This window comes from Tetrahymena thermophila, assembly GCF_000189635.1.
Source record: "Tetrahymena thermophila SB210 genomic scaffold scf_8254814, whole genome shotgun sequence".
In the NCBI taxonomy this organism is placed as follows: Eukaryota; Ciliophora; class Oligohymenophorea; order Hymenostomatida; family Tetrahymenidae; genus Tetrahymena; species Tetrahymena thermophila.
The window spans coordinates 528,913-547,424 of NW_002476570.1; the positions used below are offsets into that span (position 1 = coordinate 528,913).

Genomic DNA, 18,512 nt, shown 5'->3' on the forward strand with positions numbered 1-18,512 from the left:
ATGATAATAGGAAAGTTTCTACAAAGCAAAAAGCTTTAGAATTTTTACATTTATAATTTTCCTAGTTTAATTTATGAATATAACAGACCATTTTTATTATCTCTACTATGGATGACCTTAGAATATATTGAATATTTAATGATTATGTTTGACTAAGATTTAGTTAATACTATTTCGAAAAAGGATCCATAATTTGAATGGATTAAAAGTACAACAATTATGTCGAGAAATTCATCTTATGCTTTGATAATTACATATATTTTCCTAGCCTTTAATTCATTGATCTTGCTCTATCTACTTATTCTATATGCAATTTACTGCAGAAAAGAATTTAAATTTTATAAGTCTACATTGTTTAGTATAATCATTCAACTATATACGGCTGTTTTAGTAGTTCCTTCTTTCGCCTTTTCTGCAGCTAGCAAATCTCCAGTAGGAGTAGTAAATATCATTCTTACTTTCATAATAAGTAAAGATTTATTATTTTTTCTATTATTTAGTTTAATATTTATAATGTTCTTTACAAATACACTATGTTTTTTGTATCCAAGTATATGTATATATAAATATTAAATTTTCAAAATATTTTTGAATACAAAATAATATCTATTTATATGAATTAATAGGTTTTATAAATTGTTTGCATCATCAAAAATTGAGTTTCACTAATGTTGATTCGTTGTCTCAAAGAGCTTCTAGTTTAGTAGGGATGTTTAAAATATTTCTAATTTTTATAGGAATTATAATGAGAAACTTTATACAGAGTAACAATATATTTCCTGTATTTCCTTTGATCTTATCGATTTTTGGCTTAGTTAAATTCTGGTGGTCTTTTCCCTACATAGATTAAAGGATAAATAGAATATTTTTATACTTGAATATATTCAATTTCCTTACTAGCATAATAATTATTATTTATATTAATACTAGCGTCATAGTTTCTATTTTCTTTCAAATTTTTATAATTCCAATACTCGCTTTTAAGCTCTCTCAAAGGTACTATAACTATAAGGTTGAATTTATTAAAAATTTGTTCTACTTAGTACCATTGACTCTTAATTACGAAACAGATGTACCTTAGTATGCAATAGATTTTTTAATTAGGGATTTAGCTAATAAATCAAGATTTAGTGAGCTGACTACAAGTTAGATTCATGATCATAAAAATGAGTTAATTTAAGACGAATTATTAACAAGACATATGAAAAATTGTGTTAAAACTCCTTACTGTCAATGCGAAGGGATAAGAAGCGTAAAATATATTTAAATATTAAACAAACACATATTTAAATTATACAATTGTAATTTAGGGAATAGATAATGATTTAAAAATAGCGATATCTGAAATATTCGAAAAGAGAAGGGAAGTAATTGATTAGGAAATATTATAAATATTTGAAAATTATTTAAAAACAAGAAAAAATTTAAGCTATGTGCATATAAGCTATTTGTATTTTTTACACGATAGAGTTAAAAATTATTTGCTGATAAACACTTAAATTTATGAAATGATCAATCAGAAAAAATAGAATTTGCTTTCGTATGACATAGCTCATTTGAAGTATCTCCTTTACAAAAATATTAGTGCTCAAGAGCTAAATAGCAATCTATAAATAGACAAAGTATTCAAATATGAAGAAAAAATAAAAATTTGCTAGTATGAGCTTACTGAGTGTATCTTGCAAAAGCTAGATATCTTAAAATACATAACAGAAGATTTAATAGATATTTAAGCGTTAGAGAAAAAGGTTACCAAATTCCTCAAAGGCAGAAAATTGGTGGAGCAATCATTAATAGAGGTGTTAGAAGCAAACTAATTTTGCTCTATTCTTCAAAACATGATTACCATATTTTAACTTAATATCAGCTTTTATGAAAGCAAGTAAATAAATAAATAAATTAAGTAATTAGTTAATTCTTTTCTATTTTTGAAAAAAAAGGGAAATATTTTAGAAAAAATAAAAATAGTTCAAGAGCATGAAAAAATTAAATGAATCGCTTTTCAAAAAGAATGCAGCTGTTATATTTGTTTCTCTTTTGAACTCTTCCTTTGGGTTAATAAATCAAGTTTCTAAAAATTTTGAGCACATTTTTGAAATAACCCCTAAAAATATTATTGGGTATAATTGTAATTTATTAATGCCCTCTGGAGTCTCTTTACAGCATAATAATATACTTAAAAGGTATATTTCAAAAGGTACTAATTAATCGTTTAGCTCATTTGATCAATAACCTATTTTGGCTTAAAATAAATCAGGTAATTAAAAAATACAATTTATCAATTAATTAAAAGAATAAAACCATAGATAGATAATACTGACAATTATTTTTTATAATTTTAAATAGGATTTATTTTTTAAATATCTAAGTAATATTAAATTTATACTTCATTAAAGAATGAGCTTGGGCTAATTGGATTAATAACAATGATAGACAATTACAAAAAACAGGATTTTTTAATTATAAATTTGAAATAACTTCCATTAAAAATAGAAGCCTGCTCTTAAAATATACACCAAAGGATATTTCAAAAATATATTGGACCTAATAAAGAATATTAAAATATATTGTTAAGCAGAATATTTCCAACTCTACCATATATTGTTTAAAATAGCTCAAATAAAAAGAAAAATTAGAAGCCTATAAAACTATTATTAGAGAACGAAACAGATGAGCCTAAAATATTAGAAACTTTTGGATTTTTTCCTGATAGAGAATAACAAGAATCTCTTTCTAATTTTGCAAAAAAATAACAATTCTCAAATGGAGGCAATCTTCATACATTAATGGAATAAGGAGAATTTAGCTTCAGTAAAAATAAAATTTTTTTAATTCGATTCAAACTTTGGTACATCAATGATGAATTTTTAGACTAATGCACAATTTAAATTGAAATGATCAAGCATTTGATTCCTGAAACGATTATCAATAGCTATCATGAATAACTTTTGATAGAATAGCTTAAAAAATATTGCTCTCTTTCATACTCTATTAATTAACTCAGACAATATTTATAAGGTGATCAATTCTAGTCAAGTTAGAAAATTGATTTCGTTAATCAACAATAAAGTTACCCACATCTAAGCCTTGAATAAACTACTTTTGATATATTTAGATAATCTAAGAATAAAGAATTAGTCATTTTTAATGAATTAAATCAATCAGAAGGAAAAAAGTATGTTTTTTTATTATTTTTATAGATCACTTAGTTTTATTGTTTGAAATGATTAAAAAAATAATTAATAACTTTATTTTATTATTGTAGGAGCTAATCGAGAAATTCTAAACTCTTGAAAATATAAAATGAGCTTTTACATAATAACGATTCAGAAAATGTAGAAAATAGCGCAAACCATGTGTTTAGTTTATCTACATTTCATTCTCCGAGATTCATTAAAAATGGAGATTAGAATGGAAATTTACTTGTTTAGAATACGCCAAGAACAACCGATAGAGAATTTTTGCTATCAAACAATGGCAAAAATAATCACGTAGATATGCCAGAATTATAGATGTAACTGCAACCTTACGCTAAACAAAGTTTAATGCAAGATGTAGAATCTGAACATGATAAAGATTAGAATTAAAAAGATTAGTATTAATCATCTGACATGTAGACTATGAATTAATACTCCACTCAAAGAAAGACAATTATGAATAATAACATTTAATCTGTTTCGACATCAATAAATTCATAGTTTAAAGGATAAAAATTGTAAATTTACAATACATTTAAATCAATAAAACAACCATTCTTTTTTTTGATGGTAAAGTATCTCTCAATGATTTGTCTTGGTAAATAAATATTTTTTTAATATCGAAATAAAATTTTAATTAATTTCAATTTCTATAAAAAGCCACTTTATTAATATTAATTTTGGTAGTGTTTGTTGATCTTAAAAAATAGTTTGATCTTAACACAAAAAATTTCTATTACATATCATGGGGAAATAACCTGAGAGTGCAAACAAGCAAAATTTTTAAGAGTTATTTAACAGCAAGACTACTTGATAATGACATATATGGTTATACTAATGATCCTAATAAGTAATTATACTAACATGAATAACTTACGAATGGAACGTAGGCATTCAAATCTCTTTAATCATATCTCTCTGAAATTATAAATGAAAAAACCATAAACTTAAGTTTTATGGATATCATAACTGAACATAAAACAAATATTTTATTTTCTTACTCAACTACGAAATCAGTTAATATTACAGCTTACGGAATATATATCCTCTATATAAATTCTCAATACTTATATCAATATGGAAGTATGAAATAATATTCTCCTCTAATCGAATATAATGCTTATAGCAACTTTTTAAATATAGCTAATTTGCTCTCTGTTATTTAAAATTCTTAACAATAATCAGTCACAGATACTTTTAATCAGATAAAACTTGAAATTTTGCTTATGTTGATATGTATAGTATCGATTTGTGCAGTTTTTGTGCTATTTGTATTTCCTGCTTATACTTTTAGCCAAAGTTACAAATAAAAAATTTACAGTCTTTTTTCAACAATTGATATCATATGGATAAGAGAAATGCATAGAAATTTATTATTTTGCCTTTCAAATATATCTGATAAAAATTCAGTGTAAATTTAAACTATCAGAAGGTATTAAAGCAGCGAGCTTTTGAATAAAAAAAAGTCGATTTCTTCAACTACTACGTTAAGCAAATTTTCTATTAAAATTGTTTTTTTCTCATTAATATTATATGTCATTTTGATCATTTACCCTATTGTTAATCTGATTATTACAAATAATTTAATCGATCAGTAAAATAATAATCAAAATCTTCAAGGTAAATTATTTTAATTATAATTTATTTGTTAATTTATTCATTTATTATAAATCTTCATTAATTTTGGCAAAAAATTTTTCTTTAAAAATCAAAATTAATCAAATAAAAAAATTTTAAGCATTACAAATTTCAAAATAAATAAAAAAAATCTTTGATGATTGATTTATGATAAATATTTTTTTGTAATTTAAAAAGGGTTCTTCAAATGTTTTAAATTAATTATTTTAGGATTTGATTAAAGATTAAAATTAATTTAGTTAATAATATAAAGCAATTATATAATTATATATTTATTATTAAATATATTTAGGGGCTATTCAAAATACAAAAGCAGCTTTCATGAGTACCTTGTCTATTTATGAACTTTATGCTAATTCATTGTTAAATCCAGGTGAAGAAAATTTATAAAAGTCTTATTAAGAAAGATATACCATAATTCTGAAATAAGCTATGTAAGCTTTTGATGGATTATTGCAGGTAGTACAAAAGCAGGTATCTTAAAATAGATACCAATAAAATGAATATGACTAATTTTTATTTCCTATTTTGAAATCAAATGCATGTGATCCAATATCTAACTATCCTTAATATGTTATTAGTGGTTAAACTAATTTTGATTAGCATATTTGCAATACGCTAATTGATGGGTAGTTATCCAAAGGTTTAACAACTGCTTTGCTTTATTATTATAATATCTTAAACAATATTTTTCTTCTTCATCAAATCTAAGATCCTGTATCAAGAAACTAATAAATAAAATAATATTTATAAAAATATAGACTACTAGAGTTGAATACTTCTATTGACTATATTGAAAATATTTTAAATATAATCAATGATTTTGTGTATACCAATAGTAAAGACTTCTTTAATTATATGACTGACATACAAACAATTCTACTGTTGTATTAATTTGGAGTTCTAATCACTGTCAATTAACTTGCCCTAATTTTATTTTTTAACTCAATACAAAATACTATGAATGATTCTAAAAACGCACTTACTATATTAGAAATTAGATACATAATAGAAAGCCCTTATATTATGAGTTTCATAAACTAGAAGTAATGAACAAAATTTGAACTGCTAAAAAAATTTAAAATATAAAGTTTAAATTTAAATATTATTCTTGTAAATACATATAAACATAATTAATGCTAAATTATTATTAATTAATAATTTTGACAAGCCTAGATATTTATTTATTTATTTAATTTATCTGCTTTAATTTTTTTATGTCTTTCGATCACATTATTTATTTTTTATTTTAGAAAACAAACTTATTAAAATATTTTTAATTCTTTTTAAAATTAATATCATATCTATAAAATATGAGCAAAAAACTTTTTAAAATTAACAGATCCGGTTCCATAGTATAGTGGTTAGTACTGGGGACTTTAAATCCCTTGACCTGGGTTCGAATCCCAGTGGGACCTTGCTTTTTTATTTTTATAAAATGTTTGGTATGGCTAGTAAAATCATTATTTTTATATAATTATTAAAAAAATGCAATAAATCAATGATTATTTCTATAAAATAAATTTGATTCAATTTTTATTTAATTTGATTTAAGGGTTTGTTTTAGAATTATTTGTAATTTTAAAATATTATATATATTAATTGTTTGTTTTGATAATTTCAGGTTCGGTTCCATAGTATAGTGGTTAGTACTGGGGACTTTAAATCCCTTGACCTGGGTTCGAATCCCAGTGGGACCTATTTTTTTTGCTTATTAAATTAATGTTTTCATCATGAAGAATTTTAATACTTGCATATTTATGTTAATAAAAATATTTTTTTAATAGTTATTTTCTGTTCAAATAAATCTGTTTTTTAACTATATTAAAGTATCATTAATAAAAACTCGTAGGTTCGGTTCCATAGTATAGTGGTTAGTACTGGGGACTTTAAATCCCTTGACCTGGGTTCGAATCCCAGTGGGACCTATTTTTTATGTTTCATTTTAATTTTTTTATTGAAAGCTGTAATATTAAGATAAATATATTCTGCGCTTTTGAGCGTATTTATAATATTAAATTATATTAAATTTAATAACAATTTTTATTAAAGAAAAACTTAAGTATGAGATATATACAAAGATATACAGCAACTCAAAAATTATCAAAAACAATATGATCGGTTCCATAGTATAGTGGTTAGTACTGGGGACTTTAAATCCCTTGACCTGGGTTCGAATCCCAGTGGGACCTATATTTTTTAAATAATCTTATTTAGATTCTAAATAAATATAAATTTGAATAAACTTATGAAATTATTTCAAACTTCTTTTAATAGAGACATTTTAAAAATTTAAATTATAAATTTTTATACTGCTTTGAAAGTAAAATAAATAATTCTATTACTTAATAATTCACAGGGTAACAAAAGAATTTCTAAAATTATTGAAAAAAATTAAAGAATATTGCACTTATTACAAAGAATTTTGACTAATATTATTAGTCATTGATGTAATTTTAGTTTTTTTTGACCTATAAATTTACCTACTTTAAATAAATTATTATTATTATTATTATTATTAATTTAGGGCAAAAGAATTAATTATAATATATGCTCATAAAATTTGATAATTTGTTTAGGCTTACATTAATTACAAATTAAAAAATATAAATACTGATTTCTTGAAAGTTCTAATTAGAAAGTGACTCAATAGCCCTTAAAAATCTTGGGTTACATTAATTTACAATACGAGGATAAACTCAATATTTTTATGGTATAAATTAATATTTAAATATAAATTAAATCCTAGGACACCTAAAATAGAAAAAAAAGGTTTAAAAATAATTAAACTAATCGAAATAGTGAGCATATAATATAAATATCTAATTTAATTTACAGCTGTACAAATCTAATTTATATTATATTAAATACTGATAAGCAATTTTTATAAATATTATTTAGTAAGATTTAATAATTATTGTTGATTAATTAATTAATAGTTTAAATGAAACAAGTTTAACAATATATAAAAGATATTTTATTTTCCAATTTATCATCTCTAATCAAAAGAATCAAGTATTCTAAAGAACCAATCACAAATGAAGAAGTGAGATAATATGTTAGATCTTAGGTTAGCTCAGAAGAGATAGTGAAGCAGATAGATCATATAAAATAGGACTTCTATAATACTAAAAGTAAAGCGAAGTCTATAAATTTATTTTCTGTTACTCGTAAGATAACAGGTAGAAGCATGCTAATTGGTTTTTTAATGTATCTTGGCAAGAATCTTGCAGCAACTTTTAGTATATTTCTTATGGATTAGATTACAGATTTGATTAAAGTTGAAGGAGATCTCAGCACTAGCAACAAAATTAGTATATGCTTTTTATTGTGCTCACTGTTACTTTTGTTTCTTCTTAAGAGTGCCTTTTTTTCCTAATATGAATGGTATCAATGCATTTGGAAAGCTTAAAGCTAAACTCTCTTTTAATATCTTATTTATGAGAAATCTTTAAGAATTCACTTGAGTTACAGCAGCTCAATAAATTCGTAAATAGAACTATAACCTCAAAATAATAATGAAGGAAATGAGAATAATACTAATAATAATGAAGATGAATAGAGTAATCCTGATGTTAACAATTTAATTACAGTAGATTGTTAAGAGTTAGAATAAAGTTATTGGGGTATGATAGAGTTAGGTTGTGGTGTCATAACAATAGGTTTAGTCCTCTCTTTAATTTATTACAGGATTGGAGATGCAATGCTTTATGGCATGTATATTCTGTTTGTAGCTGTTTTTCTGAATGCTATTACTGCATATTTCTTATAAGTAATTAATTTTTGAATGAAATTTCTACTTAAGCTCTCTAATGAGCAAACTAATTGAAAATACATGAAAAAAAAATAAAATTTTATACCAAATTATATTTCTTATTCCAAAATACTACTAAATTAATATAAAAATAAATATGATTTTTATTAAAAACTATGATTTTAAATATTTTTTTCATAATAGAAGTAGTATGAGAAACTGTATAGTTGGATGGATAAAAGAGTGGCATTAAGTCAAGATGTCATAGAGGGAATCAAAAGTATTAAATTTTTAGGATGGGAAAAAATATTTGAAAATAAAATTTTAGATTTCAGAAGTAAAGAATATAAACACATCATTATGACAAAATCATTAGACTGTATTAACACTATATTTTGGAATTGTGTTAGTTATTTTATGCTTTACTCCTTCTTAACAAATTTTATTTCTGAAGAAGAAGGGAAAAGCCTTAAAGACTCAAATGTCTTTACATTGATAGCCTTGTTTGGATTCCTTTAATACCCTTTGCTAAATCTACCTTGGTGCTTCAGTTTATTGGCAAGATAAAATACTTCTTTCAAAAGAATTCAGTCTTTTTTAAATGAGACAGAGATAGATGAAAAAAAATGTACAACTTATTTTAACATATAAATAATTCTTTTAAAATGAAAATAATATTTATACATAGATTAGAGAATAGAAGACCAAAATTTTACTAATAAATATATGTTAGTTGATGAAAAAGACGGATACAGCTAAAAGAGAGAATTTAATAATTAGATAGCAGTATAGATTTATCCTTTGAGTTTTACTTATGGTTGTAACAATGATGAAAGAGAATAAACAAATAAGAATGATTTAAACTAAAACGTTTTAGAGATGTAACTGATTAAAAACGAAAAAACAAATTCAAACGATAGTGGGTTATTTGTTTTAAATGTTCCTTTGATTACAATTAACAAAGGTACACTTAACTTTGTAGTTGGTGAAATAGGTAAGTTTGCTTTGAAAATTCTGCTTTAATTTTAAATTATTGTTCAATTTATAAAGGATCTGGAAAATCTGCATTTCTTTAAAGTATTCTGAATGAAATGAATATCTTAGATAGAATAAACAATAAAGATGGAAAAGTAACTATTTGTGGTTAAATTGCATATGTTTCACAAAATCACTGGCTATAAAATAAAAGCATTCGTGAAAATATTTTATTTGGCAATAAGCTAGATGAGAAATGGTATAATACTTGTATAGAAGCATGTGAATTAAAGAATGATCTAAACAATCATCCTAATGGTGACAATAAAATAGTTGGACCTGGAGGAAGCAATTTAAGCGGTGGATAAAGATAGAGGATATGTTTATGCAGAGCAATTTATTAAAATGCTGATATTTATTTGTTTGATGATATATTTAGCAGCCTCGATACTCATGTTGCTGAAAATATTTACTAAAACGCAATTATTTAGCTTTTATTAAAAGAAAGAAATAAAACTATGATTTTTGTGACCAGTCACTACAAATATTTACAAGATAGAAAATATATATCTTAAATACTTTATTTAAATAATGGAAATATAATTACAGACTAAAGTTAAGTTGATAAGTATCTTGATCAGCTTATTTATAAGTCTTCTAAGCGTTGCTCAGAAATAAATTCCTATTTAGATTAGTAGGATGAAATATTAGAAGACTAGGACTCAAATTTTATTTAATATAACAAAAAGAAATCTCATCAAAGTAATAAACACTCATTTCACACTTCAAAATCTCCAAAGGTAATATCATATCTTTTAAATTTCATAATTCAACCAAACCAAAAATAATTATTTAACAATAAATACAGAATGAGCATGCTGATATTATGAAGCTAAATGACTACGATGTAGATATAAATGAAGAAAAATTAGAATTGGGTGAAATTTCAAATAAAACTATTTAGCAGTACATATATGATATGAAACTTTCACTGTTTATCTTATTTGTAGGAATGCATCTACTCTTGAAAGCAATTTAAATTCTAATAGATTTTTGGCTTGGTGATTAAACTACCGATGAAAAGCAAAACTTCCCTTTCATCAATAGTCTTTTTAACTCGTTTTATGAGACTTTATAAGCATTGATTCTATTCTTCCTATTAGTTGCTACTTTAAAAGGAGTTTTATTTGTATTATGTTCTTTAAACAGTTGTCAAGCAACCTTTATGAGATTGAATACTTGTTTAATGTATAGCCACATGAAATTCTTTGATCAAAATCCTGTTGGTAGAATTATATCTAGAATTTCAAAAGACATAAATTTAATTGACGATTACCTTACTTGGAGTGTAAATGAATTAGTAGATTAGCTTGCATATTCTCTAAGGTATTCATTTTTAAATTGCAATATTAAAATTTTAAATAATTGAATATAAATAAATAGTTATCCTATCGGTATTATGATATAATTTCCTTGGATGTCATTATTTATAGTATTTTCTATTGGGATAGGTTACTTAATATCTAACCTATTTAGAGAAGCTAATAGAGTTATAAAGAGATTGAATGCCTTGAATTTAGCTAAAGTATTGACGAATATTAGTGAGACAAAGGATGGTCTTTCAATAATAAGATCATTTAAGAAACAGTCTTATATGGTTGAGTAGTTTTTGAAGAATCTATCAAACAGTATGAATAGTTTTGTTGTAGCTTCATCCATTTAAATTTGGATGATTATTAGATTGCTCATGATCAGCAATATGCTCTTTTTCTTTATTGCTTTGACGATACTTATAATATTTGTTTTTGATATTGATTTTAATAGGAACTTGATTGCCTTATCTCTAACATATTCTATTCTACTTTGTGAAGTTTTTGGAAATTTAATATATTATTTCTGTCATACAGAAGAAAGCATGATAAGTGTTGAAAGAGTCAGATAATACTATTCTAATGAACAAGAAAATTTGAAAATTCCAATCATGAAATTAGAAAAAATCAAAAATCTTCCAATTAATTTTAATGATCCTTAATCTGAATAGTTTTCTATTGTTTTCGAAAATGTTTTTATGGCTTATGGTGAAACACCACAAACAAATACAAATGAATAAACTTAAAATTCTATAAAAAATGTGAACGCTTAGCAAAATAATCAAGATTAAGAAATGTATAAAATTAATAATAATATTTAAGAAACTAACATATAAAATCAAATGTTAAATGATTTTAAAAATGTAAAGAAATAATAACCTCATTATGCTCTTAATAATATCAATTTGAAGATAAGAAAAGGTGAAAAAATAGCCTTTTGTGGAAGAACAGGATCAGGAAAAACATCAATTTTAAATGCTTTATTTTATCTGTATAAAGTTTAGAGTGGAAACATATTTATCAATAATAAGAATATAAAGTCTTTATCTTTAACAGAACTAAGAAATCAGCTATCAATTATACCACAGTTTGGTTTCTTATATAAATCATCTCTTTAAGGTAATTTAGTTCCTGACAACAAAATATCCTCCCTTGAAATACAAAATAAATTATGCAAAATTAACTTAAGCATAAAAAGAGATAATACATATCAACCTCCAAATGAGTTAAATTAAGGATAATAAAGCAATTTAACTGAAACAATAAAGCTCAAGTAAGCGGAAAACTCATATGAAAAAGACTTGGATTTCTAAATTGATGATGGAGGTAGTAATCTATCGAATGGTTAAAAATAAATTATTAATTTCTTTAGAATAGTTCTATAAGATACTGATATAGTTTGTCTTGACGAAGCAACGTCAAATATGGATCCAAAAAGTGACTAGGAACTTCATAAAGCTTTATTTTCTTTTTGCTAAAATAAAACATTGCTAGTAATTACACACAGATTAGAAAATATTCACGAATTCGATAGAGTTGTAGTTATGGAAAAAGGTTCTATAATCGAATGCGGCCATGTATCTGAGCTTAAATCTAATCCTAACAGCTTTTTTAATTTCTTACTTGCAAATGAACAAAAAGCCTACAAATGATTAATTAATTTACTTTCAATCTTTTTTATTTGTTTGCAATTTGTATTCTTATTTTCTTTTTGACAAATAATTTGTTTGTTTATGTAATTATCTTCGAAGTAATTAAATATTCTCAGTAAGTGTTATTTTTTCACACATTTTAATAAAGTAATGTTTAAAAATATCAATTTTTTAATTATTTTCAAATTATTTCTTCAATTTACAGGATTTTATATGCACATTTAGGCAATATTAAACATTAAAATTTTTTTCTACTTATTAATAACTTTTACATATCAAATATATCCCTTAATTTTATTTTTATATTTTTCTTACATATAAATGCTTGAAAAAATTTACATTCTTAACTAAAATTCTAAATTTGTATAGAAAGAAAGAAAACCAAAATTATATTTGTACAATTTTTGAATGAAATTATCTATAAATGATTTAGGTTTTTTTACTTCATTTAATTTTATTATTATTTTACCTAATAAATATTATTTTATACGAAATTCACAATTAAAATAATTTAATATTAAAATTTTTTTTTAAGATAGGAAAATAAATTTTATTCTTATTTTTTTTGTTTCTAAAAAAATATATATAAATGTAGTAAGCTAGATATTTACCTACAAATATCTTATATGAATAATAAATTATATAGTTCATATAAAATAGAAGCTATAAATGAATAAGCTAATATCAATTAAGTGAATATTATTTAAAACTTCAGTAAACAAAATAAATTTTGTCTATATATTTGAGTTATATTAATAAAAAATTGAAAGATTAAAACTTATAGATTTTATCTTCAAAAATTAATAAACAAAAGATAACTAAAAATATTTTTGATTGTAAGCAAAGAGGATATAACAATTCCGCTTAGTAATTGACTGAAATAAAGCACAAAGACTGAAGCATATACAGATATAACAATTTTAAAATTAGTAAATTATAGTTATTGCATTCAGTAACCTATCTATACTCATAAATGAACTCTGTATCTTATAATATCTAGATATAAAAAAGATGAATCATTATTAGATTAAAGCGCTTGATTTGTCTAATTTAGCTAAAAATAAAGAAGGAAGCTAAAATGTAATTCTAATATTTGCATATAATATAGATTAATATTAAATTTTTAATTAGTAAATTGATACAAGTACAGTAGACTCCGATGGATACAGAGAAATAAAAATACATAATAATAACAAGATTGATTACACTGATATTAACAGCTAATAATCTATGTAAATTTATATAGCTTTACTCTACTTTTATTCATGTTACTCTTCACTTAATTATTAACAGATTTTTGAATATTTTCTTAAAATCATATAAATAATATTAATTATTATTATTTAAAGAATTTTAGAGAGCCAAGGTAAATCTGGTTTACTTTAATCAAGTAATCATTGATCTATTTAGAATATTTATATGAGAAATATTTCACTGGATTGTTTAGTTAAAGAAAGAAAATATTGATATCAATCAAACTCATCATACAAATATAATTCTCAAAATTCATATATTTTCTTAATTAATTTGTCATAAAAAACTATCAATATTGACTATATTTAAGAAATCTTAAATTTATTAAAAATATTTTTTTAAAAAAATAAGATTTTTAGCTTTCATCATAAAAAATGTAAAATAATAATAAATAATAAGATTAGTAGAAATTTATTATTAATGTTTATGAAGACTCATAAATTAATTAATATGCTTAAGATAAAGTAAGCTATTTTTTAAAATGAAATTTTATCTCAATTAATATATTTAATAAATACTTAGTCAATGTTAGCTGATCCAAAAGCAGGGCAATCAACAAATAAGGCTATGTAATTTAAACTTACATATTTAATATATTAAATATATTTTTTAATTCTAGAATCGAAAATAAATAAAATGAAGAAGCAGATGAAAATTAATTTTTTAATATAAATGAATTTATGAAAGAATGCTAAGGAAGTGATAATTAATAGAGAGTGCTTTTTAAAGGCTCCACTAAATAACTCTTAAATAAAATTGAAACCTATTAAAATTTACAACTATTCTTAAATGATATTAATGATCCATATGAAAATGAGTAAGCAAGATAAAGGATTTTTAATATAATATTAAGAGAATTGATAAATCTTTTATATGTCATACTTTAAAGCAATGTCAATCCATATCCATATTTACTTGATTGTTAGCAGGTATTTAATTTATCATACAAATATTTAAAAACTAATAAAAGTTCTTACTTAATTAATTAAATAGGACTTCGAAAAAAATGTATTAATTCTATTGGGTAATATTGACTTTCTGAAAAGAGCAAAAACAGCTGATGGATTTAAAAAAAGTGCTTTGTTTGAATTTCTTTTGACATAATATAAATTGATTAAAAACTTGTAAGTGTAAACATATAATGAGAGATAAAAAGCGAAATAATTATCCTCACAAAACTTTTAGAATAAACAAGAAATTTAATTAAAATCTGATTGTCTATACAAAATTCAAGAAAACCAAGAATTTTAGGAAAGTTAATTAAGTAATAAAATTCTATTAGAATCTCCAAAAAGTCCAAAAAGTCCGATTAGGAAGATTAGCTACGAAGTATCTAATTCGCCTAAGTTAAGATCAATTTAATCAGGTAGTAAAAGTCCTTAATCAAAACAAAACATGTAACTTATAACAGATTCTCCAAATAATGGAAAATTTGTAAGATAATAATCATTTTCTCCTAAAACTAAATCAGCAAAAGGATCTCCTGTAAAAACGAATCAAGCAAATTCAAAATGTTTGATGATGTAAAGTCAATAGCTTCCATCAAAAAGCACTCTGAAATATAATAACTATAAGGTTGATAAAATACTTCGTATATGTGTTTAAGAAGATGATAATTTAGTAGCTAGAAATAATAGAGACTTTTATAATGTTTTGAATTATTCTAATGCTATTTCAGTACATGATTTGGACAAAAAATTTTTTAATAAGAATCGCTTCCACTTTGCTGTAGTAGATGATGGCTCTGATCTTGGTGAATTTATTAAAGACTCACTTGATAGAAGTAAGAGATTTTTTAATTTTATAAAATATAAATTAACCTTAATTAATTATTGATATATAGGACCGTGGTGGAATACTCAGCATTATAATCAAAAATATTTAGAAAGTGCCAATTTTGTGTGGACTTAGTTTAAAAGTTAGAACTATTGTTAAAAATTACTAACAAAATAAGTGATTTAGAATTAATATTACATTAAAAATAATTTCTCCTTAAATAAGTAAGGTGAAGCTTCAAATACATAGACTCCTAGATAAATTTAATTTGCAGTAGATGCAAAGCAAGAAACAACATATTAAACAGGCTTGAAGCTATTAGTAAACTAAGTAGATTACCAATATATTACATCTTTCACACCTAACAAAAAAGTAAGTTTGCTTCTTTCAAAAAGAAAAAAATTCACAACATTTTAATTTAGGACTAAATTATTCCTCCTTTTATTACTGTTTCTGCCTATATGGAAGAAGTAAATAATAAAAGCTAGCAATTCTTATCTAATAAGTATTTATGGGAAATCAATAACCTCAAAGAAATTAAAATTCATAATCATTTCTAATATGGATATTATCTGAATATGAACCAAGTAATATTAATAAAATCATTTTGAATTATATATCAAAATAAATATAATTCATATTAATTTCCTGTAAAAAAGGGTCTTTATTTTTAGCTTAGCTCATACTATGAATACCTTAATATTGATAAAAATAATATTCTGATTCCAGAAACCTTTTTAATTGAAAGCAAATATGATTCTGAAAGTATTAGACTGAATAAATATATCTCTAATATATAAAAAGAAATAGAAGCTTTTGAGAAACTTAGCTTTGATCAGTAGCAATTGTAAAAAATTAAACAAAGAGATCAGAATTTTATCTAAATAGATTTGAATTCATTGTTTATTGTTAAAACTATTGACACTTATTAGTAGACATAGATTAGCAAATGTATTTTATTTTACTTAAAAAGTTTATTTGATAAATAATTTCTTAAAAATTCATATTAGCTTTACTGAAACTTTCATAAGTTGAAGAAATGATATCAAAATAACTTCAATTATAACCAAATGGAATAACATATATAGTCCAAAAATATATAAATAACCCTCTATTACTTTAAGATAAAAAATTTAGAATTAAATACTAATTATTGTTAACTAATTATAATGGTATTTTGAAAGGTATAATTATTATTTTCTTTTAACTTAAATTAATTAATGTTAATTATATTTAAATAAATAGTTTATTTTTATAATGCTGGATATGGATAAGTAGCCAGGAAACCTTATAAAGGATTCAATGACATGGAAGCTCATTTTGTTGGATATAAATAGTAATAATTCAATTAGGATAGAAATTCAATTTTAGAAACTTTTTATGAAGAAAACTAAATAATTAATATTGAAGATTTAGAAAAATTAATAAATAAATGGGCTAAGAAAATTAATCCATACTATTCGTTTTAAGACTAAGCCATTCCTCAAATAAAGGTTTTTTTATTTGGTATTAACAACATGCACTATATAATTTTTATAGTAAATCTTAATAGATGTAGTGAAGAGTACTTACCAGTCAATTAATCCTACAAATAAATAATTTAGATTTTAAGTAAATTAAGATATCTTACCAACTAATAAAGTATTTATATTTGTTATTTTTTAAAAAGATAATTGAATTAGATCTTCTTTTAGATGAAAATTTTAAAATATGGCTGATAGATTCAACTAATGATATAAAAGTGACTGATAATTCTTAGAGATCATACTATAGTTAGCTTATAGAAAATGTATTCTAGATAACGATTGACCCAATATTTTAGCCTTTAGAAAATGTTAAAGTTGATTAGTCAAGAAGATATTACAAAGAAGATTATTTTCTTACAAATCAATTTAAATTAATATTTGATTCTCAAATAGATTCATTCAAATTTTAACATAAAGGTAATTAATTAATAATTTTACTACTACCTTTTAATAATACTAATTTTTATATAAATATAGAGCAATCTTCAATTTTAAAAAAACTGCAATCAGCTTTTTAAGAAAATATTCAAGCAAACAAATAATCGCCTCTTAAAAAATAATATTAAAATATAATAAAATAGATTTGAACATAATTAAATAAAACAACAAAATCTCTATTTAAATTATAATAAATAGTTTTAATTAAACTTATTATTTTTTTCCTTTATTATCCTAATTTTATTTTGTAATTTAGATATTGTAGTGTGTTTATTATTTATTTATAAAATTTAAAAGTTTACCATTATATTTTAATGATAAATATTTACCAATTCATATAAAATACACATTTCAATATAAATTAACAGTCTCTCTTAATCTTTAAAACTATTAAATAATATTTTCATAACATTAACTTGGATTAATTATTTAAAATACTCAAATTTTTTACCACTTTTTAAAACATATTTAATCTTTAACATCAATTTCTAAATATTTATTTTTTATAACTGATAATTCTTTAATTATAGTTAAATGTTCAACATTAAAATGAGATTGCTATTATCCTTAAAAAATACCTTATAAGAACAGTAATTTATTAATTACTGAAACTCTGTTTGATATTTTTTAGCTAACTTTTTAAGTGTAAGAGCTTATGTTTATATTATTTTTAATTATCAGATCATCTTATCTAAGTAGTTTTTGTTTCTTATGTTTAAATTATTATACAAATACTATAATTATTTTTATTTTAATAGTGAAAAAATAAATAAATTATATTGAAAAAAAAAGAATTTTGAAATTTGGTGGTAATAAAAATATTAGATACAATTATTAATCTGAAAAAAGAAATCACAATACATATTTAATTATAAATCAATTATCTATCTCCCTATAACATGTATAAAATTACAGCAAAACTTTATATACTT

At 22.7% G+C, this 18,512-nt stretch overlaps 3 protein-coding genes across 3 annotated transcripts; all 3 read left to right on the forward strand. All coding sequences in view use genetic code 6, as the record gives it.

Annotated features, from left to right (window-relative positions):
- Positions 1-5,888, forward strand: TTHERM_00414340 (transmembrane protein, putative; the record flags this gene model as incomplete). The annotated part of the gene is made up of 8 exons (XM_001007199.2): positions 1-469; positions 627-1,252; positions 1,311-1,882; positions 1,941-2,257; positions 2,347-3,175; positions 3,266-3,795; positions 3,858-4,817; positions 5,128-5,888. 8 exons carry the CDS (start codon positions 1-3, stop codon positions 5,886-5,888), a joined length of 5,064 nt encoding a protein of 1,687 aa, XP_001007199.2.
- A 1,891-nt stretch (positions 5,889-7,779) lies between these two features.
- On the forward strand, positions 7,780-12,586 carry TTHERM_00414290 (ABC transporter C family protein; the record flags this gene model as incomplete). The annotated part of the gene is made up of 6 exons (XM_001007198.2): positions 7,780-8,607; positions 8,794-9,217; positions 9,278-9,583; positions 9,640-10,364; positions 10,433-10,950; positions 11,008-12,586. The coding sequence occupies 6 exons, from the start codon at positions 7,780-7,782 to the stop codon at positions 12,584-12,586; spliced, it is 4,380 nt and encodes a 1,459-aa protein (XP_001007198.2).
- A 1,011-nt stretch (positions 12,587-13,597) lies between these two features.
- Positions 13,598-17,729, forward strand: TTHERM_00414280 (tubulin-tyrosine ligase family protein; the record flags this gene model as incomplete). Its single annotated transcript, XM_001007197.4, has 15 exons — positions 13,598-13,666; positions 13,718-13,818; positions 13,936-13,976; positions 14,192-14,304; positions 14,363-14,409; positions 14,460-14,769; positions 14,834-15,623; positions 15,684-15,988; positions 16,039-16,203; positions 16,276-16,567; positions 16,627-16,800; positions 16,862-17,109; positions 17,156-17,227; positions 17,286-17,559; positions 17,620-17,729. 15 exons carry the CDS (start codon positions 13,598-13,600, stop codon positions 17,727-17,729), a joined length of 3,111 nt encoding a protein of 1,036 aa, XP_001007197.4.
- Positions 17,730-18,512: the final 783 nt, after the last annotated feature.